This window comes from Heliangelus exortis, chromosome 1, assembly GCF_036169615.1.
Source record: "Heliangelus exortis chromosome 1, bHelExo1.hap1, whole genome shotgun sequence".
Lineage (NCBI taxonomy): Eukaryota > Metazoa > Chordata > Aves > Apodiformes > Trochilidae > Heliangelus > Heliangelus exortis.
In genome coordinates this window covers 135,840,887-135,868,709 of record NC_092422.1, presented here as the reverse complement: position 1 = coordinate 135,868,709, position 27,823 = coordinate 135,840,887, and the positions used below count along the sequence as shown (strand labels likewise).

General features: G+C 45.3%; 1 protein-coding gene across 5 annotated transcripts in view; it reads left to right on the top strand.

The window, feature by feature from the left end:
* Positions 1-27,823, top strand: part of IQSEC3 (IQ motif and Sec7 domain ArfGEF 3) — a 96,687-nt gene that overhangs the window by 54,679 nt on the left and 14,185 nt on the right. For all 5 annotated transcript variants that reach the window (XM_071768762.1, XM_071768794.1, XM_071768785.1 and 2 more), the window contains 3 exons: positions 6,364-6,652; positions 13,280-14,373; positions 19,149-19,310. In XM_071768762.1, the coding sequence (XP_071624863.1) occupies positions 6,364-6,652; positions 13,280-14,373; positions 19,149-19,310 (1,545 nt within the window). The remainder of the gene's footprint in view (positions 1-6,363; positions 6,653-13,279; positions 14,374-19,148; positions 19,311-27,823) is intronic.

The following is a 27,823-nucleotide window of genomic DNA, read 5'->3' as shown; positions in this document are numbered from 1 at the left end:
GCTGTTTGTTCTGACAAACTTTCAAGTTTCAGATGGCTCACAGGCCGTAATACTGATCGCTTACAGCCCGTTAGAGCAGCATATATACAATAACCAACAGATCCTCATAAGGAGCACTCTGAAATGGATTAATAAATTTTTGTCATCCTTCACAAGTAGTCCTTGCAGTCTTTGCCTCAGTTACAGACCACAATCCTGCACACTGACTTTGAGTACCATGAAGAAGGCGTTTGGTAAGTTATACATGGGAAACAGCAACGTGGTCTTCTCCTGGAGTGACACAGGGGACACAAAGAGCAGGTGAGATCAGCCTCTGCAGTACTTCTGTAACACCTCACACACGTCGCTTCCTCCAATCCAATGATCTTTTTGCATAACTGCTACACCTGCCAACAGGGCATTTGAGCATCCTCTTCTTGAGTGACTGGTTTCCTCCACCATTGTCCAAGTCCAGAAGAGCCATTGCTCTTTCTGATAATCTTTTATTACTCTTACTTATTTGCAGTAATTTTTCTTGTAGGAGAGAAAGAGCAGAGATGAGTCTTGTATCTTGGCCACATGGGAGACTGTGTAGCTATGGAGTGGTCAGTGAGAAAGCTCGGTTTTAATTTTTTACAGGACTAACATTATTGTCCTTGAGAAAATCAGCTCCTCTGACTCTAGAGCCCTGTTCAGCCACACAGCCACCCCGTAAACACCTTACTGAGGGCTCTGAAAATTTCTGGCAGACCATGAACTGATTCTGGTATTTGATAGCGAGGCAAAACAATGTAATGTCTGGAGCTTCCATCTTCTGTGTTCATGCCTACAGGTCTAGCCTGTCTTAAAACATTTGGGGGGAAGAGGCAGCATGTTCCTTCTCAAGTCATCGGATATCACAACATTTAAGCCTCATAGTCAAAATTCGACAGATAACCATAGTTCAGCTCCACATCTGCCAGTCAGAAGCACAGATCTTTGCCAAGTTGGAAACCTGTGTTTCCAGCAGCAAGGAGATGGTGAAGGGTCTGCAAGGAAGTGCACCATTCTGATGCCTTAGGAACTGAAACACAGTCAAATGTCTCTCAAGACTAACAATGATACAAGAGCTTTGAAGAGACATGGGGAGCTGATACTACTAGAAATGGGCTTCTTTGATTTATGGAATATCACTGATTTGGGCTTTAGGTTTCCAAAAATATCAGGAAGGGAGAAAAAAAGAAGTAATAAAAAAAACTTTCCATAATACCATTTTCCCTCTTATCATCTCCCCACATCCTTCCCTCAGTGTATTCGTGACAGTAAATTTTCCTGAGAAATCTGCACATAGAAGCTAAATACCAGAAATCTCACTTACCTGTGCTACACAAAGTATTTATGGGTGCCCAGATGACTTGTCTCAGTGAGAGCTTTGTCACCATCCCACTTTCTTGAAACAAGCACTGAGATTCATCCCAGGATGCTGAAAACCATTTTTTGAAATGTTAGACCAGATATAGTGTTTCATGTAAGACCTGAGTCAAATTGTCTGTAGTCACCATCTTTTAACAAAAATTATTTCTGTCTGCAGCAGGAATATACAAGTCATCACTGCAAAATTAACAGGAGACACCTGAAACGAGAGATGTTTTCTACAGCAGATGAAATGTATTTGTAATAATAACTAAGGTAGTTGCTATGGGTCATAAAAGTCATCTAGAACTGTCTTGGAAGAACAGAACACCTGAATTTGTAGACTTCCTTTTTTATGTGATTGCAAGGGATTTACATTAATATTACAACTTGCAATCAAACAGAATTCAAAGACATTACAAGCCTTCCTTACCTGATTGCATGACTCGTGGTAAATTGCTTCATTTTTCATGCAAGAGTAGCTGTAAAAATTGTGAAAGCTGGTGGCATATGATACTTTAGGACAGCAAGAACACTGATTACAGTTGAAACTGCAGGGGTGATGCTGGCATACAGAACTAAATTAACCTAGTTGGAGTTGGGCCAGGGCATTGGGATTTGCACCTTAGACTCTGCATGGGACTTGTAATTAGTAGCTAGAAAATTTTGCTCTTCCAAGAAACAGAACATGCAATAGTACCAATCCCTTCCTTCATCCCACAGTCAGGGAGGTTAATTGCTTGCTGGCCAAGGGAAAGCAAGTGGGTCCTCATAATTCACTTAATAACATTTTTTTTTCCCCTGGAGATCTCCTATAGTGTCTATCCTTCCTCTACTAATTTTTCTTACTGCTGGGGGGCTTTTTTGTTACTATGATTACAATAGCTCCTGAACCTTTCCTTACTAACAAAAGCTGTGCTCTTCCAATGCAAATCAACAATCATTCAGGACAGAGGGAGAAAAAACCAGGATCATTAAGTTTTTAGCCTGTATTTCACTGCAGCCTCAGTTCTGATCTTTAGCAGTATGTTTTATTTTTCATATGGGGGCTTCATCACTACTACTGGACAACAGAGAAAAGGCTTCCCCACAACACTTCTTCAGAAAGAAGTTTAAGATGGGAGGAAACCTGGGAGGAATACAGAGTGGCAAGTGGAACCATAGGGCTCTAATTTTAGCATTAAGAATGATAAGCATACTCTGTCTTTACCCCTTTTTTCCACTGCTTATAAGTCACTGAAGTTTACCAGCTAAAGCTGAAATTTCAAGGTTTGGTCTTTTGCCCAAAAGTGAAGTAGATTATTTTCTTTTTTTTTTTTTTTTTTTTTTTTTTTTTCCCCTGAGAATTTTTTTTTGAGAAATTTTTTCCCATTAAGTAAAAGTGGTTCATCCATATTTTTTTTTCATGAAAGAACATGTAGAATCTATTCCCACTTCAGCAAGAGCAATTGCTATTGCTTTCTGAACAGCACAGCAGCCAAACCGTCAGGGGGTCAAAAAGTTTATATTTAGCATAAAAACATCTAGCTGAAAAATGCCTTTGAGTGCTTCAGTGGAATTTGGTTTTGATTTGACCGAGTTTTGACCCTCAGAAAATTCCATGCATAAGCACAATACTTTCAGTATGGGTGTATTCAGTGAACTCAGAGCATTCATGGAGGAGGAAGGCAAGGTTATAGGTGTATGTGTGGTTAGCTGATGTCCATATCCTAGCACAGTGTCTTTAGGGGCCTCAGTTATGTGCTGTGACCAGGAGCACTGAGCTTGGTGATGATTTTCACACATCTGTGACTGAATGTGTGCACTCAGTGCTTGCAATCTGAGGGCTCTTGTGTGTCTTGAGAAATGTCCTGAATGCCTGATGAGGTTAACGAGGGGTTTTGCACGCTTTGTTTTTTTCCAGTGCACTCTGCCTCACTGCCCAGGGTAAGAATCAGATCCAGTGACACAGATCGGTGGGTAGGTCCATGGTGATGAGGCAGGTCTAAGGCCAAGCTGGGGAGGCAGTCTACAGGTCAGAGTCCAGATCAGGTGGGTCCATGGCCATGGCAAGGGGAAGGCTGTGGCCAAGGTGAAGACGTGCGCTCCTACAGTGTTGCTGCAGCAGGGAATGGTGGCCCCAGGGCTGAGCCAAAAAGGGGGAACTGTGTGGGGGATATTTGTTGAAGCCCCACATGAGGCTGTTAAGCTCTGCTAGTGCATTAAAGGCCCTCACAAAGCTCTCCAGAGAACCTGGGAAATCCTCCTGTCTGACAGTACTCAAAAGTTGACTGGAGAAGGCCCAGGTCAATCTTACTTATCTTTGAAAGTGGCCCTGGTTTGAGGCAGGAGCTGGCATGGAGACCTTCAGCCTTCCCTCCTACTGTAGGCCATTCTGTGATTCTATAAAGCCTGTAGTTTTTTCTTCTATATTATCAGTGCATGCAGGATGTCCTCTCATTAGAGATGTTACTCAGACTCCAAATTGCATGCCACAGAAAACCAAATAGGTGGCACGGTATGGAGGTGGTGCACAGCCTTCCAGAGCAACAGACCTGAATGCTGCAAACTCTCATGCACACACTTCACGTTCTGCCATGAGCAGTCAGTGAAGACCATCAGAAAGACAGAGCTAAGCATATGTGCAATTGGACCATCACGTCAGGGAGCAGTTGCTGGCATTTAGAGTCCATTCATGCTCCAAGGGATGTCAAACTAGCACTCTAGTCCATGGCCTCAGGCCCCAATCTGCCCTAAAGAAACTCTGTGTAGCACACTGTGCACTGTGGCCTTGACTCAGCAGAGCGATTTGGGATATGTGGTTTGCTGAATCAGAGCTTATGCCTCTATCTGAAATTGCTTTGTAGGGCACAGTCCAGTTCCCACTGAAACACTTGTGGGGCTTTTGGCATGCACTTCAATGAATATATGATCAAATCTGTGTTCACCAGGTCACCACTTGAGCTGAGGATAAAAATTACTGTCCTGCTGGTTAGAATGAGAAGGGATAGAACAGAAGCTATTAATAAAAATATTCCAGTGAGAGCTGTAAGGGAAACATCTTTATTAATAATTCCTGCAATGTGGAGGAGCACAGAACAAAAGGAGTTAAAAATGGGGATATATTTGACATGCACATCTGTATGTGCAGAAAAAAGAAAGCTCAATGATAAAGTATGAAGAATAGAATAAGGAAAGATTTTATAAGGTATTAACCTAAAGGGACAGTTTTATGGCTCATTTTAATGGTGGTGTTTCCTGACTGATGAGTATAAAAATATGTCATTTTAATATGCTTTAACAAAGTTGGTTAAATAGTGTTTATGTACAAGAATAGCTTTCTATTTATTTATTTATTATGTCTAACTGGTGACTACATGCTTGTGTATCAAAGAAAAAACTTTCTACCTTAAAATCCTTTGTCTTTCTTAAGTTCTGAAGTTGTGATACCATCTTTGGCTCATCAGATTTGGAATCCCTTTAAAAACTGGGAATATTTCTAAATCTGATTGCTAAATCTAGTGAACAGAAGAGCTGCCCCTGGAGAGAGTAAACATCCTTTTAAAGTACTAGTAAGTATGCAAAAGTGCTCTGAGGCTTAGGAGGCAAAGTCTATTTACAGTTAGAAGACTTGGATTCTTAAGTGCTTAGAGCACTTTTGAAAATGAGACTTAAATGCTTCTAAGTAATTTGGGCAGTACAGAAAATCATATCTAGTTTCCCTGATTTTACTCTGACATCAATATCAATCATAAAATGATTTGTTATCTAGGTGACAGCAGAACTGGTCACATGGAGAGTGAATCCAAGAGAATGAAATATGACTCAGAAGTGAATTAAGTAGTTTAATGGTGTTCATAACTATGGGAGACAGTACACATCCTTAGTTTCAATGGAATTAAAATGCATTGGTTCTGTAGTAATAATTTCCAACCTGGATGTTGTTCTCAGGGAAATACTCATCCCCTGGAAACCAATGGAGCTGTATCTGATGCACACGGGCAGTAAAACCCAGAGCCCATGTGGACTGGCCTGCATATTCTTGGAAATCATAAATTGTTTCTCTGTAGCCACTGGAAAGAGACAAATGTAACCACACATACACAATCCCATGGTTCAAATAGTCCCCCAGAATACCAAAATCTTGTTCAAAATTTGCTTATTTTTTTCAATTTAACGAGAGAGGTTAATGACAGACTTCCTCAGCACTTCAATGGATCAGACATATGGTAATCATGTCCTGTCTAGAGCCACATGTCAATTGTCTTAAAGTGCACTGTTGTCAGGCCCTGGTTTCACACAATTACTGCTGTGGCTGACAGGAGAAAGAAATGTTTCTCTTTCTCCACAAGATCTCAGTGGTACAACAATATGTCCTGTGGGTCAGAAAGAAACTGCTCCCTTCTAGGAAACTCTGCAGTCAACTGTGGCTGCCTTTCAGACATGTTTTAAAGAGTCAGAATCTCAGGGCTGTCTGGTTTTGTTGCATCTTTACACTCTCAGCTCTGCAAGATTTCCTCTGGAAACTCTGCAATATTCAGCTGCCCCTGCACCATTTCCCACATGCCCTTAGAAACTCTAGGGGAAAGAAAGCCGGATCCTTGGGACCCAGGCTTTGTGCCAGATGAGACTCTGGGATGCACAGGGAGATGCTGAGCAATAGGCAGCAAGGGCACAGGGGTGTCTGCCAGCTGCTGCCTGTGTCAGGGAGCAGGAAAGGTGTCTGTAGTCCATGACACCCTCCTTGCCCGTCACGTCCAACTGCAGCACCTCGAGCTGGGCAGCTTCAGGAGTCACAGGATGGGTTCGGGCAGTGTGTGCAGCACAGGTTCCCGCTCTCAGGGCTTTGTCCCGATCCATCACTGAGAGAGACCTCTCACAGCCTCCCTAAACATTTAAAGTGGAGTTCAGTGAATGAGTATAGCAAACAACAATAAACATAATCATAAACAAAATATAATTATAATTAAAAAAAACGAATAAAAAAAGCGAAACGTTGCGTTTTGTTCACAGTGACGATCCCAGCGGTTCCACAAGCAAGAAAGCCGGGTATGAAACGGAGGATCCGAAGGAGGCCGGCAGAGAGAGTGGCCAGGAAGGCAGGTCCGACACCCTGACGCTAAAAGCCCAGCATGAGGAGCTCCAAGAAGAGCAGGCAGCGGGGTGTTCCCCTCTGGTGCAGAAGGCGAGCCTCCACCACACGGGCTCCCCAGTGAGAGTGCAGCGCAGCAAAGGGACGGCCTCGTGTTCCCATGCGGCTGCCTCCGAGTATGAGCTCTCCCTTGACCTAAAGAATAAACAGGTACAGAGGCTTCCTCCTCAGGCTGTGGGAGAAGGGGATGGGGTGGGTGGGACCGCATTCACGCTACGGTGGGAAGCGTTTCAGCAAATACTTTAGGCCTTTTTGTTCGCCTTGAGCTTTTGCCCTGCCTGAATGGACCTGGCCCTTGGGCTACACGAAGGAAATAGCTTCCCCACCCCTGACCGCTACACCCTTTAACTCAAACCTCCTGGGCTCTGCTCCTCCTTGCCTGGGTTCTGTGGTCCAGAATGGACCCAGATACTCAGTTGTGACTGTAGGCTTAGAGACGGGTGGGCAGCCAAGAGCTGCAGCATCCATCCAGAGATACTGCCTCTCCCACAAGTGTATGGTACCTGCAGGGCTCTAAGGAACGGATCGTCCCAAAATACCTCCCTCAGGGGAGGGTCTCCAAGAGTCATCTAGCCCTTTTGGATCTCCCTGGGCAGGCCCCCAGTGCATTTCCACAGTATCCTCTTCAAAGCAAGACTTTTCAAGGGAAGTGGGGTTCATTCAATGAGTGTCTTGCACAGTGTCTGCTGTGATATTTGTGTATTGCCACCATCACTGCCGTCAGTCTCGTGATAGATGCTGAAGAGACAGTCAGGTTTACCAGGCAGAGAGAAAATGATGCTATTCTTGAAGTTGCAAGCCTGGCTTCTTGTGCCTGAGGCTACAGATTAGCTCCAGAGCACAAGCCTACCCATCTCTAGCTGCATCTCCCAATGGACTCCCAGGAGGAGATAGTGGTACAGGGGCTAATAGCTGCTGGCCTCCTCACTCAGATGCAATGAGGTGGAACATGCCTCCTCTAGCCTGCATCTCTGTAGATTATAGCCCAAGACAGCTGTTGTGTAAAACAAAACTTAAGGAATCGCTTTTGACTTTTTCTTGGGTTTGCAGCTCGACAGAGGGTGTTTGATATACAGACTCTGCAGTACAATCATAGAATTGAATCAGAATTGTTTTGGTTGGAAACAACCCTTAAGATCACCAAGTCCAACCATTAACTGAGGATGCTGCCAGGTCCACCAGTAAACCATGTCCCTAAGCACCACATCTTTTAGGTCTTTTAAATCCTTCCAAGGATGGTGACTTCACCACTTCGCTGCGCAATCTGTTCCAGTGCTTTGCCTTTCAGTGAAGAAATTTTTCTTAATATCCAATGTAAATACCACCTGGTGCCATTTGTTCTTGTCATTTGTGAGATGAGGACAAGCAAGTGCTAGTGACAGTGTCCAGATGATGTTCAGTGGAAGAATTCAGTGGGAGCTCTGCCATTATGGATGAAGGGTCTCAGCTAATGAGATTCCCACAGAAGAAGCTGCTGCTTCCGAGATATCTCTCTTCCACTTCCCTCAAGGCATTGCTGCTGTCCTTAAATACGTGTCAGATCAATGGCCCAATAAATTCCTGAGCAGAAAAGAGATCTTGACTTTTTAGCTCTGTCTTTCAGAAAGCACTGGGTACTTAACTTGGACAGAATTCTTGCTTCACACCAGGAAAGGAAACAAGAGACACTAATTAACTGGCTTCACAAACTAATGTGACATATCCTCAGGGTTGGCCAGATCTTGGCTGCTATATATGGGCTTTGCCTCCTTGATGTCCTAGAGCTGCTCTGATTTGTCCTAGAGAGTGCCTGTCCTGTGTTATTTCAGCTTTAAGGTCATGTTGTCCTATCAGGGTTCTTGCAGCAGAGGTCAGACCTGCCCTGGATGCATGTGACAGAGAGATATGTTAGCTGCTCATTCATTAAATTCTGGTGCCTCACGGTACTGCCCTTGGAGAGATCCAGCTTATCTCGTAGGTGAAACCACTTCTTTCACTGCAAAGGGGGCTTACAGTATGTACACTCTTCCAGCTTGACAGATGTCCTCAGTGGATTGCCTCCAGCTCTGGAAGGGGAGGTTTTCTGGGACTGAAGACTATTAATTCTTCCAGTCTTTCACTCTGGCGTATGATTTCATAGGTATTCCTATCAACTTACTTGTCAGGTAGCTCTCTTGAATGGGAATAAGGGTGATAGGACTCTCACATCACTGTGCCAGTAGTTTCCCAGTCATAGCACAAATTGTAATACAATAATAGAACTTACAGTAAGAAAAAAAGGTGGAAGGAGGCATTTTTTAGTCTCATAGTGCAGTTGAAGTTACATTTAAATTTTGGTTCTGGTAAGGAATGAGGGTAGCAGGCAGTCTCTTCTGCAGTGTTGGACCAGGGACTGAGTCCTTGCAGAAGGGTGCAGGTCACCCACCAGTCATTGCCACTTGGCATTTTACTAGAGGGTTGGTGACTGTGGTCATGGCTCTCTTTGGCCTATGAAACTGAGCATGCTGACAGTATGTAAAGCAGAACTACACCATGCTGGAAAGGTAACTCAAGTGCTAGAGTTCCTCTGTGTGTAGGCTCTGTTGTAATGTTGGGAAAAAGGAGGGGATCACAGGAGAGAGGAACATACTTTCAGTCATACACACTCTTCTGCTGTGGTGAAGGGTGTCAGATATTCCACAGATGAAGGAAAACATCCCGTTAACACATGTGCCTTATAGAAATGTCCTTCTATTGTGAAAGGTTTGTGGGAGGGGTTAGTGGTAAGAATGGGTGATAGAGAACATGTACGCTTGGTTGTTTTTTTATTTTTTACAATGCATGCATTGACTTGAGTGACTCATATTCTGTCACTGAGCCTGTTTCTCTTCTTGCTACCATGGTGGCATGTCACCATGCTCAATGGCAACCTGAGTGGAAAATCAGTGCTAGCTAAGAATAAGATCAGGCCCATTCTCTCCTGGCAGACTTATGAACTTGTGACAATGGGCAACAAAGCCAACCTCAAATGTTTGGTCATATCCAGGTCTGGCACTTCAGATTGCCTTAGGCTGACCCTGCTAAAGATCCCTTCAGGTACAGTCCCTCATGGCCATGGATATTTCCCAGCCATTTTTAATTTATCCAGAAGGCCTGAATTGCTCAGACTGAGTACAATTTGAGACATGTTGAGACCCAGAAATGTTTTAAACTAATTATTATTTGAATCCCCCTGCCCCCCTCCTGCTTTTCCCTTGCTTTGGTTCTAGCTGTCAGATCATTACCCAGAGAAGAGTAGCTTTAAGTAGGCAATTATTTGTGATTCATAGGGTTTATTAGGAGTGAGAGAAGGCCAATCATGACTGGCCTTTCTCACCTCTCAAATGGGAAGAGAAGGTTCCTCCAGCAAGCCAGACATACATCTCCATTACCTGTGACTGCTGTGGTGCTAATGGATGCCCTTTTCTCCTCCCGAGAGGAAGAAAACAGGCCAACAGCTGTGTGAAATCCTTAATTCCCCTGGAGTGTCAGTTAGTTCGACCTTATAGCAAATGTAAATGTCTCAGACATCAGTAAATAGTAAATAGCTGGGCTACATCAAGAAGAGAGAGACAGAGAGCCATTTCTACCAAGCAAGGGTGGGGAGGGCACTTCTCTATGGGGATGCTGCTTCTGGCTTTGCCAGAGTCTTCTCAGGCATCCTTTAGACCGGTCCCTGGTCCTTGTTATCCCTTATCCTTTTTATTGCAACGTTGTAGGACTCCCCTGGCTTTGGACAGGTGTGGTTGGCAATGGACCACATGCAGAACCTGTCCTTGCACACCTGGTATGAACTGGCAAACAGCCTAAGTTGGGAGTCCTCTCACTTTACATGTTGTTCTGTTCCTTAATGCCTTATCCTTTTGGGAATCCTGAAATAATGGACTGCAAAAAGCTGGTGATGCTTTATCAAGGTACTGACAGCTTGCACTGTTCATTTAGACTTCTAGAAGGATCTCTCCTCTTAGTACTTAATAAAGTCTGCGTTTTTGGGAATTGTCCTTGTATGAGATAAACTGGCCTTTTACCTCAGATCAGCAGTGACATCTTGACTTGGTCTCTAATAAGATCAGAGCATATGAATTTCATGTTTTCAGAACAGCTGTCACTTCCTTGGAAGCCTCAGCTAATTATGTCTCTTGCTTCTGCCTTATTTTGCATCTTACTATTATTCTGTCCCTCAGACATCTGTGTCTTTACCTCCCATTTGTTCCTCTTCCCCTCCCAACCCAATTAGCTCTACATTTTGATTAACCAGACTGTTACATTAAGTTCTCACGGTCAGTTGTCAGGAATAACTGTCTGGGCTGGGCCTGTACAGGTTATTGGTTTAATTTGCACTTATTTTCATGAGTCTTCCTCCTGAAGGGAAATGTCAAGGAATAACTCAGTCTCTTTCCAGGGAGGTCAACTTTAAAGAAATGTGGCAGGAATGCTGGTTTTATGGTAGGATTTAAGATAGTAATTTTGGAAAGAAGGACAGAGAATCCCCAACAAAACCCTTCTGCTTGCTGCCCAGACTCTCTTCTTGCCCCAATATTCCTCTTTTTTGGCACATCAAACTCTGGGGATAAGCAGAGACCTTGTTTATCCAAAAAGCCTACTGACAGGTCTTGTGGTAAATGAACCTGAATCCATGATCACTGGGGGGGTGGTTTTTTAGCACCAGTTCTGCAGACCCTTTCTGGGAGGACTGTAGGGCATGTATTAGGCCAACGTGTTTTAAATTAAGGGCAAGCAGAGCCAAGTGCCTCTACAACTGCAGTGGCCAACCACATCTCTAAACAATTTGCTGCCATTTCTCAGTGCTCAGTTTGATGCTTGCTTTGGCAGATGTGAATTCAAGGGCAAAGCAAAGAGAAAACAGAAGCCTGCCTCATGTCTGAACATAAGGTAAAGGGTGCTTGTGAGGGAAATAGAAAGGATGTGTGTCTCCCCTGATTCCAGAAAGGATGTGTGTCTCCCCTGATTCCTTCCAGAAATGGTGGCTTCTCATCCAGTGCATCTGGATCTCTAGATCTGCTGCTGCTGCCTGGGGAGCCAGTGGGCAAGGCCTTCAGTACTGACTCCAGCAGCCAGGGTACCAGTGCAGGGATGAAATGGTTGGAATAATATTGTTCCTCTCTTCCTGTCATCTCCCAAGGTCATACCATCTTCCCCCACCTCCAGAGGAGTTAGTATTAGAAAGATGCCAGAGGTGATTTGCACTTCTCATAGCTGTCACCAGTGGTTTTATCTGCAAATTATGTAGTGCTACACAAAGTAAAAAGAAAAGAAGAAGCAAGCAGATCACATGGAGCGATTCTACAAGCTGAGACTCGTGCCTCAGTCTCGCTTTGACTACAAAAGCAGTTTGCACTTAAACTCAGATCTTCTGTGAGCTCAGTCCTTCATCTTGTGCGTACTGGGCCAGCAAGATATGGTGAGGGACAAGTGGTATTTGTCTGGACATATGGATGTACCCAGTAAAACTCATCCTTCAGATCAGCTATTGAGCTCATACCACATGAGTGATATAGTGAATATTCTGTTAATTCAGGACTGATTTTACTAGAACTTCCAGTCCTGCACTTCACCTTTTCTTTGGCTTTTCCACATCTGCACACACAGATGTAAACACTGCAGTCTGCACCTATGCTTTGCCAGCAATGTAGAGTTTAGCTCATAGTCCAGCCAAAACCTCAGTGAAGGTAATTTGAGTACCTCTTTTTAAAATTCTTTAATTTCTTTATTTTTTTTTCTTTAATTGAGTATTTTTTTTTTAATCCCTTCATCCACAATCACCTTCACACTGTTTTCCTTGTCCTCTGCCAGTCACTCACTGAAATCAAGTCATCTAACATTCTCCTGTAGCACGTTACTGAACACTCAGCAGCAAAGGAAGAGTGAATGGATTACCAGGAAGTATAAATGCTAGACTGTGGAAGAGAAATTACCATACATACTTGCTTTGTTCAAGCCTTTTGAGATACCACTTAGCTGTGCATGCATATATTTCCATGTATGTTTGTTGTTACCAGCTCAGGAGGGAGTAAATCCTCCTGCTTCTTGTTCTTAGTATCTTGTCTCAACATTTAAAATCAGAGTTTTTTAATTTTCAAAACTGAGAGTCTTTCTTTTCTTGGACAGTTTTCATTTCACTGGTAGTGGACACCTGCAGAACTCAGATAGCAGAAAGGAAGACACTTTGGAATTCAGAGTGCTCTTTAAAAACACTGAACAAACTCAGCCTCCACTAACTTGTATGGAAGCAGAGGTTCCTCACAGCATTTTCTACATTTAAAAATTACTTTTTTTTTTTTTTTTACATTTTCTGAATGATTTCTCCTTTCCTTGAGAGTATTTCCTAAAGCGACTAAGGAGGGGAGGAGCATTAGTAACACACTGAAGCAGGGAATGATGCTTGACGTTACCAGGGATCTACTGAGTGGGAAGACACGTAGCTGGAACACTACTTGCAGAGATGATCTTGCCCTAAAGGCCATCAAAAATGGGTCTGCAAGGGAAGAACACCTCCATGTGTGTGAGTGCCGCTGTAGCAAAAGGCATGATCATGTCACAGCTGTGAGGATGCTCACAGTACTGATGCTTTAGCTAGCCATGCCCAAAGGGGGGCCATCACTTGAAATCAAGGGCATGGCAGCACAGGAAAAATCTAATTCGGTGTTAGGAGTTCCTCTGACAGCCATCACAGACTAATCAGTGTAGGAACTGGGGTCACAGAAAGCCATCAGGAGTCAATTAAGGAAAACTAACCTTTGCTGTTTGTGTGTCTTGCAGATCGAAATGCTAGAGCACAAGTACGGGGGTCACCTGGTGTCCCGCAGGGCAGCCTGCACCATCCAGACAGCTTTCCGGCAGTACCAGCTCAGCAAGAACTTTGAGAAGATCCGCAACTCCCTGCTGGAGAGCCGCATGCCGCGCCGCATCTCTCTGAGGAAAGTCCGGGTCCAGAACTCGGAGAGCTTCTCCGCCGAGAAAGCCCTGGTGGAGGGCTACAACTTTGTGGGCATCCCTTTGGTGAGGTCCCCGTCTCTGCCAGCCACCATCAGTGGGGCGCTGACTGAGCTGGAGGACTCCTTCACAGAACAAGTTCAGTCCCTGGCCAAATCTATCGATGATGCCCTCAGTACTTGGAGCCTGAAGACCATGTGCTCGCTGCAAGATGGAGGCTCATACCAGATAAGGGAGACCTTCAGTGCTAGCTCAATGCAGCCAAACCAAGACTTAGAAACTGAGCTGCAGGACAAGGAGAAGGAGGAAGGGCTTCTGCCAGATACCCTACCCAAGAGCAGCAGCACTCTCATGATGGCTTTTCGAGATGTCACGGTACAGATTGACAATCAAAACATCTCTGTCTCATCGTCTACCTCGGTGTCCATGGCAAACTGCCTCAGCAGCAGTGCCCAGGCTGAGCTCTCTCAAGCTACCAAGGCTGAAGAAAGCCCAGGAGAAGGGGAGGGAGAAGCCAGTGAACCGCCAGCTGCCGCAGAGAGCTCACCCGAGTCCAGAGCTCTCCAGAACAGCCACACTTTCACCGAGGTGAATGTCAGCACTAATGGCACAGGAGACAGCAGTTCTGAGCCTGGGCAGATGGCAGTGCAGAAGCTTCAGTTTGATGCGAGCAATGAGACAGGGCAAAGCAAAGGCTCTGAGTCAGAGAACGCAGACAACTCGGAGCAGCTGAGCAGCAGCAGCACCTCCACTTCAGCCAAGTCAGCCTCTGAGGTGTCCTCAAAAGAAGCACTGCAGGCCATGATCCTCACCCTCCCAAGGTACCACTGTGAGAACCCAGCTCTCTGCAAGTCCCCCACGCTTTCCACAGACACCATGAGGAAGCGCCTGTACCGCATTGGGCTGAACCTCTTTAATATGTGAGTGAATCTTCTTTTTCATGTTTCCCAGCCTATTTCATGCCTCACATGAACAGGAGGTGGCACGCTCTTGGTCTAAATCCATCTCCAGGGAAGCTCTTTCATATTCAAGGTTATGACCCTCTGAGGTGGATGCCCAGTTTTCTCCCTGAAGTCCCCCAAGTGCTGTTATCTTCTGTCCAACAGAGGAATAAGGCCACTGCCAATGATCTCTTGAATTCTCAACCTTCAGTCCCAGTTGCTTTCCACTTGGCATCTCCAGCTGATCCTGGGATCTAGGCTCCTGCTCCACTCTGTTGCAAAGAACAAGCATAGCTGGGGTTGTAAAACCAGCTATTACTTAGCATGGAGCGTTTCCAAGTAAAGAGAAAGAGAGGTAGAGCTGCTGAGTTTAGATAGCCCAGCGTGAGTGCTTTGGCTGTCATTTCCCTTCTGGTATTTTGGGTAGATTTTCACCTGACAAAAGACCAGGTTTAGTCATCTCAGTCTCTCACACATCTGAGTCTGATATCCTATGAAAAGTCTGTAGGTGTGAAAGCAAAAGCAGAGCAGCCCAGAGATTACTGTCAGAAGAGGTTAATTCAAAGGGTCACACACAGTCTATTTTGGATTGCCAGAAAGCAGCTGAGCTCTTATAAGGAGCTTTAGATTTGCTTATTGCCTTTCAGTGAGACTTTTCTCATCAAAGAAAGCCATAAGAAATACTTGGTTTTGCTCCATCATCACACTCGCATCTTATGCTGTCTTGGTTTCCATTTGAGTCCCCTGATTAAGGTGCTGGCAATTTATTACACCCTTACTAGAATAATGTTTTGCCACACATTAGTGTGTGCCTTTTGGTCAGAGGGAGGACCAAAGATCATGCAGTCCTAGGCAGAAGGTTTGCACAAACAAGGGGGCAATGCACAGAATTTATGTATATTTACTATGGAGGCTGTGGACTCCAGGAGGCAGGAACCTGGAAGAGAGGTTTTTAGATTTAGGCTCAGAGCACATCCAGAACTGATGTTAGAGCAGATGTATTTGGGACTCTTATGGAATGGAGGAGGGCATTTTACTAGCACCAAGATCACACTGTGAACTCGGGGGTCCATATATATGTAAATATATATATCAAAGTCAGGCTCTGGGCACACAGAGGCTTGCCTTGTAAACACAGGCAGGCTGGAAGGAGAGAAGGTAGACACCAGACACAGGGTTTGGTTATGATAGAGATAGTTCCAGGTTCACATAGATGTTCAGGTGTTTGTATTGGGATAGATATACTTCTGAGGGGGAATGTGGGGCTTACATCTCTGCTACTTAAGTGTTTCAGTATTCTCAGTGATGCTTGGCAGGAGTCCACCTACCCAAAGTGCTTTCCTTTGGTTCCTGCACATTTGACATGAGCACTGATGTGAAGATAAAGCAGGAGTGAAAATGCTTTTTCCTAGCCATTCCTCCCTCCCCCAATCTGCCTGGCACACATTCATGTGACAGATTAGCAGTGCATGGTCTGTTCTGGGGAAGCAGCTCTGCCATCCTCCTTCATTCAGTGACCTAGGTTCTCTGCATCTTGCATGTCCCTGTGGGATAGAAGTTTTACTGTGGAGCTCTGAAACACAACTTCATAGTCAGTCCTCCTCTGCTCCCTTGAAACTAGCTCCTGAAATAGTGCTTGATAACCTGTAAAGTTGGAGGAGGGAGGGATCTGACCTATTAGCTCTGGGAAATAAAGCCTGGTTTTTATTCTCTGAACAGGATCTGAGTGACATATGGCTCCCCTTGTGATACCACAGTGCACCTCCATCCAAAAAGCTGGGAAGGCCATTCAGCTTTCTGCTGTTATTTGCTTGCTGATTTCCCTGTCAGCTTCTAGCAAGGAGCCAGTCACCACTGTAGGGTTTGCAGTGTGGGCACCAACCCACAGGGCTCGGAGCAGAGGCCGTGCATGTGTGTGTGCACATCCTGTTTGCTGATGGCTTTCCTGGATCAAGAGCTGAGAGCCTGTGGTTGCTAGCAGCATCTGCCATAGTCTATTCAGCACTGCATTTTCTGAAAGCAGAGCTCTGACTCGGAGCAGGCCCCCGGGAACACATGGATGCTGTGCTGCTGTGGCACTTTCCCCATCCCCACTCCAGAGCGAGGGGGTGGAATCCCTGGAACGGAGAGTGCTTCGTTCTGCAGCACTGCTGTGATAGCTCAGCGTGTGTGGGCAGCTGGCTGCGTGGGCAGAGGGAAAGCCAGCAGGACGTGAGGAATCCCGCAGCATTTGCTGCCTCTGCTTGAGACTCCTGCAACACTAAAGAAAATAGCGGGGACCAGGCTGGGGAGAGATGGAAGTGGAGTTGTCTGCTGCACACCTGGGTACAAGCAGCATACTGCAGTACCTGGGATTCTCTGCTCAGTGGCAGAGATACTGTATTGCTATCAGGGGTTTGTCAGGAACAAATTGAATACCAGGAAAAAACTGATGAAAGACTGTGGAAGAATAGTGTGTGCAAGGATATTTGATTTGTAGTCTAGGAAGTGCAGGAGGGTTTTCACAGCTGGGCTATCTTATTCTACATCCTCTTGTGTCATGTATGCCATCTCTACTGAAATTTGTGCACCCATGCTGCTCTGAGCTGATTTTTCTGACCATATTCAGTTCCCAGCTCCTCTGGAGTGAATCCAAAGCCAGTCCAGTGGCTGTGAACCACTATATCCATCCTCATGCTATGAACACTATACTATCCCTTGCCAAATACCAAAGTGTGCAAGTGGAGGTGCATTTTATGAATCTCAGTTGCTTAGCTTTAGCCCTGACCATATGACCTTTGCATTTAGCACAGAACTTTGGTTGTGCTCTTCAAAGCTGAACCAGGAGATTTGTGTGATAATACAGAAGGTTCACTGTTGCTTTTCCCTGAAGAAGGCCTGGGATTTTCAATATCAGATCTTGCAGCCCTCCTGTACATAAATTCAATAGGCTGACTTGTACTCCCAGCCACTCTCCCCAGGGATGCCACATTGCCCAGGATATTTCCTTTGTGACATTACAGACTAAGCAGAACTCTTTCGAGCTCATCTAATCTTTGCATACCCATGAGGTCCCTGTAAGGAGCAGGCCATTTTCCTGAATGCTGATCCCCTTATAGCTAGACATATGTTGCTCACCCACATCCTTCACCACCTGACAGTGTCACCGTCTGTGCCTGTGCATATCATGCATTCACGTGCTCTGAGATCTCATCCTATGCTTTCCTCACCCTAGGAAGCTGCCAGAGCAAACTCCTTGAGCCTTGACAAAGATCCCTGAATTTGGGTTAATGATGGAATTATAGCATCCTTTCATGAAGAACCTACCCTCATGCCTCTTCCAACTCACCAGCTCAAGAGAACCAAATGAGTGTGGAAATCTTCCTGGCATTGCACTTACTCCCCTCAACAAGAGTGTATCATGACAGACACCCTTCAGTGGGGCAGACAGAAATACAGAAAAAAAAAACCTGCACGGTACACATGTACATACTGATTCCTGCCTGTACTGTGGGGCAGGCCCCACATAGGCTCACAGCCACTTCAAGGATACATAGAAGCCTGCATGCTTATAGGAGACATGAGGAGAAAGCCAAACTTTCTTCAGACAGCACGGTGCCTGTGATGAACATGTATGGTACAAGAGAAATCTCTATGTTTAGGACAGAGAGACACACAAACGTGTGCTTTTTGAGACGCACACTGCCCCCAGGAGCTGCCTATGCAGGCACAGACACTGACACACCAACAAGCAGAAAATCACTCCCACGACCAGGCAGTCAGCCCCACTCAGCACCAGGCCTGTTCTCAGAGACATTCACAGGCACAGAGGGAGAAAAACCCTCTGTCTAGGAGCTGCAGGCAGCTCTCTCCCAGGTCTGACAAGGCATTCTCCAGGTGCCTGCTCTCATCCACCCACACAGAGAGAGATTTCTGCCTGAGGGGTAAATCAATAGTGAAGGGAAGAGCAACACAGCTAAGGCTGGGAGAAGTGGAAAAGATAAGCAAATCTGAGCATGGGATTTCTATTCAGGCAGCCAGCATCAGGCTCAGGTAAAGAAGGCAGAAAGTGCCACTCAGCACTGAGCTCAAAAAACCTGTGAAAAAGGGACTTATTTTTTTTTTTTAGAGAAAAAGTGCCCACCTTTGGTTATCCACCTTTGTGTCCTGAGTCTCATTTTCCCATGAACTGTGGCAGCAATGTCTCCAAAGTCTCTTCAAAGCCATGTTTTTCCTTTGTGTTTGTCTGCCTTATTGAAGGAGAAATCCCAGGCTCCCTAATTCAAAGGGTCATATGCCCCTGGTCTTTGGGGACTGCTCTCTCTGGGTTGCATTTGGAGCAGATGAATGTGCTAATACTGCCTGTGCTGTCCACGTGGGACACACAGTTAAATTATGTCCTCACAGGAACCTTTAACAAACCACACTGGGGCAGGGAGGACACAGGAGCCTTTGACTCTGAAGTAGACGAATGGCAGAAGAGAGTCACTGGCGAGGTTGGTATCAGGCAGCAGGATGGCACTTGTGATCTCCAGGTGACAGAAGGTGCTGCAAGTGACACAGCAGGTACCTTGGCATCCTTTTGTCCTCAGCTGCAACTTGGCAGGACTGCTTTTCCTTGCCCCCACCAATCCCAACCCTGCCACACACATGAACTCCTAGAAGCCAATGCACATGCTGAGGGCTGCATTGCTGCAAGCCATCGGGTGAGCCAGGGGCAGCAATGCCTAAAAGGGAATATGCAAACTCACCATGTCTGTGTCCTTCCCTTTCAGAAACCCAGACAAAGGGATCCAGTTCCTGATCTCACGAGGCTTCATCCCGGACACTCCCATTGGGGTGGCACATTTCCTGCTCCAGAGGAAGGGTCTCAGCCGCCAAATGATCGGGGAGTTCCTGGGCAACAGCAAGAAGCAGTTCAACAGGGATGTCCTGGAGTAAGTGTGGAAACCTCTTCCCCTTCTCCCTGCACTGTAAAGGAATTGCTGTCCCACTCTGCCCCTGGCTGCACCAGGAAAAACCCCATCCTCCATACCCCTCCATCCACACTGTGCAGGAACTCCACCATTCCCACTCACTATCTGGCATTCCTCAATGCATTTCCCAGCAATATGTTTCACACTTAAATCATCAGTCCTTTCATTTCTATCTCTCCTCAGAGGGCCAGCAGAGGCTCAGCACCACTGACTAGCAGGTTTTGTTGCTGAGAAACTGACTGGGGTCCCAGCCCATCCCAATAAGGCACCTCTGATGCTTTCTAGGAAGGACTAAGAGATGCAGAGGAGGAAAATGTCTGCTCCTTGATATGAGACCAGACAGAAGCAGCAAATGCTAGCTTCACACTTGTTTCTTTTCTGCCCAGTTTTGAGATGGGTGGCCTTTTCAGTTTGTCCAGCTGTCCTATGGGGATAATAAGAGGCAATTAATCCTGTTTGCCTTACTGAAGAGGGCTGAATAGGATCCTTTATTTTTATTCTCCCATTCTCCAAAATACTCTCTGTGTCACTTGAATTTTGCATTGATTTCTCTGGAGCTAAGCTAATCTGAAACCCTAAGTTCTATACACACACCTCTTGAAAGTCTTGCAGGGAAAGACAGAGGGATGCCAGCTCAAAAACCAAATCTAGGCCCAAATTTAAACATTCATTCCTACTGCAGTTGCTGCTGCTTATTGTTGCAGGTACCTGACTTTTTGTCCAGCCCTTTTTTTTAATATAGTGTACGAGTATTGATTTGGCCAGCACTGACACACGTGTTCTCTCCAGTCTCTTCATGCTCTGAGCTACAATTACAAGTAATTGCTTCTTTTTCTCCAGCAAGCAAGGTGTGGGCTGCTTCCCCTGACAGATACTTTGCTGAAGTCCAAGCCTAGTCCCTGCACAAACAGGCAATAGCAATAGGCTGACACTTCCTTGTAGTCCTAAATTTGACATTATACCTGCAAATGACCGTGTTCTTCTGTCTGACATGTGATGACAAACTCTGTGTCAGCAGCTCCTGGGGAGCTTTACTGCAAATCTTAGAGTCTGCCTCCCAGTCTCAATGCTGAGGAGCTGCTATGTTACATTTGCATGTCTTGCTATGCCTGTTGCCAAAGGGCCATTAAAGCAGGTGGCCCTACTCTATCATGCTCATTATTCTTAGTTTCAAGTGCACCTCTCAATGTAGCACTACAAATGTTTGATGAAGAAGTGACCCTGCCATTATAATTGTGTTCAGCCTGGAGAAGAGCAGGGTACCAGTGAAATCCTATAGTGGGCACCTAAAGGGGCCTACAGGAAAGTTGGGGAAGGACTTTTTACAAGGGCATGTAGCAATAAGACAAGGGATGATTGTTTCAAACTGGAAGAGGGTAGACTTAGATTGGATATTGGGAAAAAAATTTTTACCATGAGGGTGGTGAGGCACAGGAACAGACTGCCCAGGGAAGCTGTGGATGCCTCCTCTTTGGAAGGCCACATTGGATGGAGCTTTGAGCAACCTGGTCTAGTGGGATGTGTCCCTTGCCCATGGCAGGGGGTTTGGAACTGGATGATCTTTATGGTCCCTTCCAACCCAAACTGTTCCATCATACTATGATTCTATGACTGTATTTACAGATGTAGAAAGCAAGGCTCAAAGATAGGAACTGAGGTGTTTGAGGTTGTGCACACATGGGCATATCCTGGACATGGACTGTGTGTACATGAACATATATCAAGCAACTGAGTCTGATTTTGAGGTTCAAACCCGTGTCTGGTCTATCCAGGCAACAGATAATGTTCTTGCACTGACTATCTGTGCTGCCTTACCCTCTTCAATTTAAGCTTCTGATTCATCTTCTTTAAAGACACAGATAAAAGTAGACATATATACATAGATATATGCAAGATGTTCTAAAACAAGAAAGAAAAAATACACACATTCAGCTCATTGTAGCTGTGCTGTTTGCAGGTACTTTCACTCTCTTCCTGTGTCATTTCTGAGATTGGGTATAGCAATTGTTGGTGGTTTCCATCATGGCATATTTCCATCAAATGATTGTGAGAGCTGGCTGGGCAATGGCTGCACACCCAGCAGTGTGACATGCATTAAAAAAAAAGGCATTTTCAGGAGAAATTCTGGCCCGGTATTAACGTCCTGGATATTTTTCCTGTCCATGTTTAAAGAGGTCTTGCAGTTTAGTATAGTGCTGGCATTTCCACTGCTTTATTGCTCAAAGACTAGTCACAACTTCTGAGCTGTTTGTAGGGGAGCAAGACATGGCTCAGAGACATTTTGGCATTTTAGAACTGTCTAAGAGCTAGTCTGGTTCTAATTCCCCATCCAGCCCCAATCAAACTAGCTCAGGAACACTAGCACAGTTTGGGAGAATGGGAGTCAGCCTACAAGGGCTGTCTTGTAGTCCCCACATCTACCTACACTTATCAGACCAGTGTTAGGGTGCATGGTATTCCCTGGAGAGCACTTGGCAGATGGGATTACTCCTACAGTAGCTTCTGTACGGTTTTCCCAGTGCCACAGTCATTTATGTGGCCTGAATGGGCAGAAGAAGAACAATTCTGCAAAGAAGAAGTTATTCCTGGCAAGCTCAAGTGACCAGGAAGGGTCACCATGAGCAGGCAGTAATTGTTGGACAGGCTCTGACCACATGCAGTGGAGCAAGCCTGTATGCAAGGGAAGATATTTCTGCTCTTTCACATTCCAGACCTGGCCCTGCAGCCTTCCTGGCCCATCCTCTCCATCCTGAAAATACTATGAATTATTGATGCCACTTGCTGTGTTAGTTTAGCTTTCACTTGATGTGAAAAGGTGTGTTAGAATTGTGTATTGTAAGCATTGCTTCTATCGTAGCCAGGCTGAATTAACCCAACAGCATGAATAAATAACAGGACAACTTTTAAAACATCTGCAAAAGTGTCAGCCTCCCTCGTGCCTTTGGAGATGGGGCAGAGCTGCCCAGGTTGCAAACCCCAGGCTCATCTGTAGGCTCAGCCTTAAGTCTATAGTCTGTGAATTTTTCTTGGCTTCCATAGGTACTGAAGCTGTGCTGAGTGACAAACAAGCCAACCACTGCCTGTCCCTGGAGTCATGCAAGAGAGCTCAGGAGTGCACAGTGGCATTTGGCACTGTGAAGATGGCCCCTCCTTGCTGTCTATCTAGTAAATGCAAAACTCTGGAAGGGTGTCATGCTGGTTGCAAAGCCTCTCATGTACATGAGTTGGGGGGGAGTAAGGGTAAGCACAGTATGAGGCTTGAGTACTTTGGTATCCTGTTTTGCCCTCCCACACCTACAATGTCTAGCACCTAAATGCCCTGAAATTTTAGTCTCCCTTCCACCTTCCTACTTTATCTTTCAACCTACAAATGATTTTTTTGGGCACCAGAAAAGATACCTGGATACCTCACGGTAATTATACACACTTACCTGAGGAACAAGGGAGAGAGCAGGGAATTTTCAACTGTATCTGACTATAATTAGGACACATCCTTTGGTAATTCCAAACTGCTCAGGCCTGTTTCTTCAGGCAGATGCAGTATGTCATTTTATCATGCAGAAAAGACTTCCATCTTTAAAAGTAGGATTTATCTCATCTATTGTTAGCCACCACTCAGTTCAGTGTCTTTTGCCATTTATGAATTGAAGAGACACAGGACCATCAAGAGTGTTGATTTTCTCAATCAGTCAGTTTAGGCTGGACTCCTAGATTTTAGGCATTTTACTCTACAGGGGATTAATCCTGTCTGTAACCCATCTTGAGCATCCCACAGAACAACCACTGACTGTGATCCAGCATCCCACAGTAAGATCCAGCCTCTTCTCCTGGGGATTTGCTTCCACAACCTGCTCTGTAGCCATCTGGGGGGAGTCACTGGGGACCTACCCAAGGGTTTCAGTGTCTACTGGTTCAGGAAATACGGCTGTAGTGAGGTAGCTTGGACCATTAAAGCAGTGGGCTGTACTGAGGAGTATTTATCAAATCTTCTTGGCAAGTACTGTAGAAAAATAATTTTGTTACTGTGAAAAAGTCAGGACAAAGGCATAAATGTGCATTTTCATTTTGAGACACATCATCATTTTTGTATCCTTCCCTCATTCCTCTCTTTTGTATTACATCTTCAGATATACTGTTTGTTTCTTTTTGTGCACTCTTTGTTCTCTGTATATTTTCTGCTTCTGCTCTCCTTCATTCATTTGTCTCTTTAGTTCATTCTTCCCTTCCACCTGTTCTGACTCAGGAATTGCTTCCATTTGTAGTTCCTTCATGAACAAGATAATGTGAGTGATGCCATGAATGGAGCTGCCTGTGCTGCTGGGACTGGGTGGTTTATGTTCAGTTTGTGGGGCTTGGAAATGCAGAAGAGGCTGCCCTGGTGCATGTGCTGTCAGAGGAGAAATGGGCAGGGATTCAAGCAGAGGAGACCTTGTGCTGAGTCAGGGGCTGGTTGGTGTTAGACTGTAAGTTGCTGTGAGGAACAGTCCCTGTGGGTGAGCAGCTCTCCTGTCTGTCAAGCATACATTGTCTTCTCTTTCTGTCATGGGAAGTCAGGGAGGCAAAAGTTGCTCTTAGGAGTGCAAGTGCAGGGCTGGTAGAGCAAAGAGGCTCCCTCAAGAAAGTGTTAGATTCTTCTTGGACTGGCAGACTGAACTTGACAGGTCAGCCCAAAATACTCTCCCTTTTCTTACTGAGGACATTACAGAGGATCAATAAAGGATTTGCATTACAGGAGGGTTTGAGCACCAGAGTGCTGCAGCTTGTGCTGTGAAGCAATAATGATGTGATGGAAACAGGACAAAGGGAAAAATATGTTAGGCAGTTCTGACCTCCTGCTGCAATCAGAGCTGTGGCACAGATCAAACTTGTGAACAAGAGCAGCTTTCCCATACCAGGCTTGCCCAGGCCAAAGGTGCTGCTTGAACCTGCCCAGGTGCCCAGGGAAACAGTGGTATCCAATGTCTCTGGGAGTAGAAGAGGAATGCTGGGCAGAGCCCACCCCTGCATGGCCAACATGCTTAGAGTGGGAACAGGTCTCCAGCTGGGAGGCAGCTCTGATGCATAGTACACTAGGCAATTTCTCACTTAGGAAGGAGTGGATGCCCCAATGGGTAGTCGTGCGAGCTACCCTGGGAATGCAAGCAAGTGCAGCTTGACCCCAGGGAGAAAAAAGGCCATACATGTAGTGTAGCTTCCCTCAGAAAGGGAAGAGTGGTGTGGGCCATGGAGACTGCCCTGGCACAAGGAGGGCATGGAGGGCAGGATTGGATAGTGTGGATGCCTGCTGGTGCAAAGGATCAGTGAATCCTGCTCACTTTTCTTTCTGTGACCCTCAGTTACCACGTGCCAGGCAGTCTCCTCGCAAGGAGATGAGCTCTTCCTTTGCAGCCTACCCAAAGACTGCTTCATCTTCAGAAAGCTCGCAGGATTAGGGAAGCTGAGAAGAGGGATGTTTTTAATTCATATCTTTGTGTGTCACAGTTTTAAACTTTCCACCTGGCTGCCTCCCCCTTTGCTCCCTCCCTTCCCTCAGCATGGGCTACAGGTTCATTACAGAAGCCTTTAGTTGCAGCCCAGTTCCTGCTGCATTGTCACCTGAGTGGAAAAGCTGGAAAATAGGTCATTATGCTTGGGCAAGCATATCCCAGCCCCACACTATACAGCTGCTTCCAGCCTTCACTGAATCCTTTTGCCACAAGGCTTTTTTTTGCTGTGCTTAGCCCTGTGTTAAATCCTTGCAGCTCTGTTGCCATTATGTCCACTTTCTTCTGGAGAGATGCCTGGAAGGCAGCATGGCCATAACAACTGAGCAAAATGATCAAACTAGGAGCCCACCCTTTGGTCCTGGCAACTGGTTTGCAAATCTCTTGAGCTGTGATGTGCCTGTCTGCCGGCTGCCTCAGGACAGACCAAGCTCCCCATGTCTACAGGTTGCACAAGAACCCTCAAGCTGCACCACCTTCTTTATGAGGCAAAGTGACAGCACCATTCCAGCTCACTTCAGGAACATGATCCAATCATCAAAAGTCCTGTCCCTGCAGGTACTGGGCAAAACGCATCTCTGGATGCACTGTGAGTTCAATTCACAGTGCGTGTTGCAAGCCTGTGCGGAGGAAGGAATTGAAACAGGAGGAGATTTTATTAGGTAATTACTCTGCTTTGTTATCCCTCGGGCCTCCTGGTGGTCCTGGAATAGGCATCTTAGAGGCGTTCTGCTGTTTGTGGAAAAATGAGCACAGTTTTGCTATACGCACGTAAGCTGCTGGTTTATTCCTTGGAAGCAGAGAGCCATCCACTCTCAGCTCAAACTTTGTCTCTTACATTGGCAAATCCAGTTCTGGGGAGAGACACCCCCCTCATCCATGTGCTTACACCACCCATTACATTGCAGTTCTGGAGGGTGATGAGATCAATATACTTGCCAAGGTGTCCTATGTCAGCATCAAGCATCTGCCTTGGAAAGAAAAGACCTCCTTACCCTGGTTTCACAAGGAGAAGTTGCATAGCATTCCAGGGAGCTCTGACATAGGCACCACAGTGCATTCAGAAAGTTAACAGGAGTCTTTAAAGGAGTCTGAGGTCAGGCAAGGCAGGAAAACCTGTAGCCACCCAAAGAGGAGCAGGAACATAGCAGTCCCATGGCAGAGCCAAAAAGCTCTTTGGCTCTTTGAATGGACTTTGCTGTGTAAAATTTGCTCACAAAAAGTAACAGACAGCTATGATTCACCATTCCTTCTGTCTGCCTAGTAACAGAAAGTTGCAATGTACCTGATGGATCCTCTAGGAGCTATTCTTCAGGCCTTTAATGTAGGCTTTGTCAGACAGATCAAATTCAAGATTGGACAAATGTTGTTCCTAACTTGCCCTTTCTGCCTGTTCAGCTTTCCTCAGCAAGCGTGACAGAGGGACACCCTTCTTTGTGCTGAGAAACAAATGGACAGGAACTCCAGAAGTTCATCTTAAAATTTACAAATTAAACCTCTGTCTGCCAGTCGGTGAAAGAAACTCTCAAAGGTGAAGCTGAGCATAACTCATGCAGCAATACCTGTTTTAGTTTGAAAAGAGCTGGAAACAGTTGCCGTGTCCTGCTTGTCCTAATAAAGGTTTAATGCTTTCTGTATCAAGGGCACTGATACAGAATTTATTATTTGAGATTTGTACCTGAAGTGGAGGACATGTTAGAACTGTGTGGAGAGGGAAGGATTGATAAGTGAGGAAACAAGCAAAAAATACATAATTTAATGCAGGTGGATTGGGGTGACCAGGGTGAACTCAAGAGGTCTCACTGGTGTCTGCAAGGACTTTACTTTCACACGTCTGGAAGCAGACAGTAACAGCAAAATCATTGGGGTCAATGCTGAGAAATATCACACACTGGAAAGGATTAAAAAATAGTAACAGAAGTCCAACTACAGAGGAGGTTGCAGCTGTGAACACAGTAGCAACTAACCAGAGAAAAACTATTTTTACTATCAAAGACAAAGTCTGAGAAGCATAATGCCTTGATGTCAACCCAAGGGACGTGTGCGTATAACTATGAGAAAAATAAAAATAACAAAGGAAAGAGTCCAGTGGAGGAGGTTTTGGCTATTGCCAGAAAAAAATTGTGTTTCTACACTCCATTGCTTGGAGAGGAAATAAAAATTCCACGCAAGATTTCCTATGAGAGCAGCCCCATTCATTCTGTGCTCCTCTCCAGTTGTTCCTACATTTTGATTATATGAAGTTTGTGCAGGGAAGGAACTCAAATTTCCTAGTTGAGGTTGTATCAACTCCAGCCTTACAAGATCCTGAACAGTCTCTGTTCTGCCAGAGCTCTTGGTAAGTTATTCTGTGGGTATCATCCCAGTTAAGCAATGGTATTTCAACTCTTGAATAAATAGGGCGATGGAGGAATGGAGAGACATCTATCAGGATTTGAACCCTGCCCCTCGCTCATTTGAAACATCATGCAAAAGATTTTTATTCTAGTAAGACTGCACATGGCATCAGCAGCCGAGCTCACAAAACACTTCCCAATAGCCTACAGCAAACTGCAGCATGATAGAAAAGACCAACAGACACCCAGACATTTTATCACAGAAAGGAAGAAGAAACTCTTTATGATTATGATGACAGCACATCCCTTTATTAGTAGAGGTTTTGTTGGCAACATTTCCAGTTAATCCTAGGAAACTGAAGGATCCAGAGGAAACCTAAACCTCGCCCTCTATTTTCTGTGTATCACTCCTCATGCAAAACCAGGCAACCTGTTAGTGAGAAAATTTCCTCCCAACCTTAACTTTGGGATCAGTTTCTCCTTTACAATGTGAGAAAGCAAAGAAAATACAATACAGTGGATGAAATAAAGGGGGCAAGGGGGCTAGAATTAGCAGCCAAGGTATATAGAAGCAGAAAATATGAAGTATTTGAACTTTTAATACATTTGTAATGTCAAGGTGGTGCCCTGTGACTGGAGATTAGCAAATTAGTGA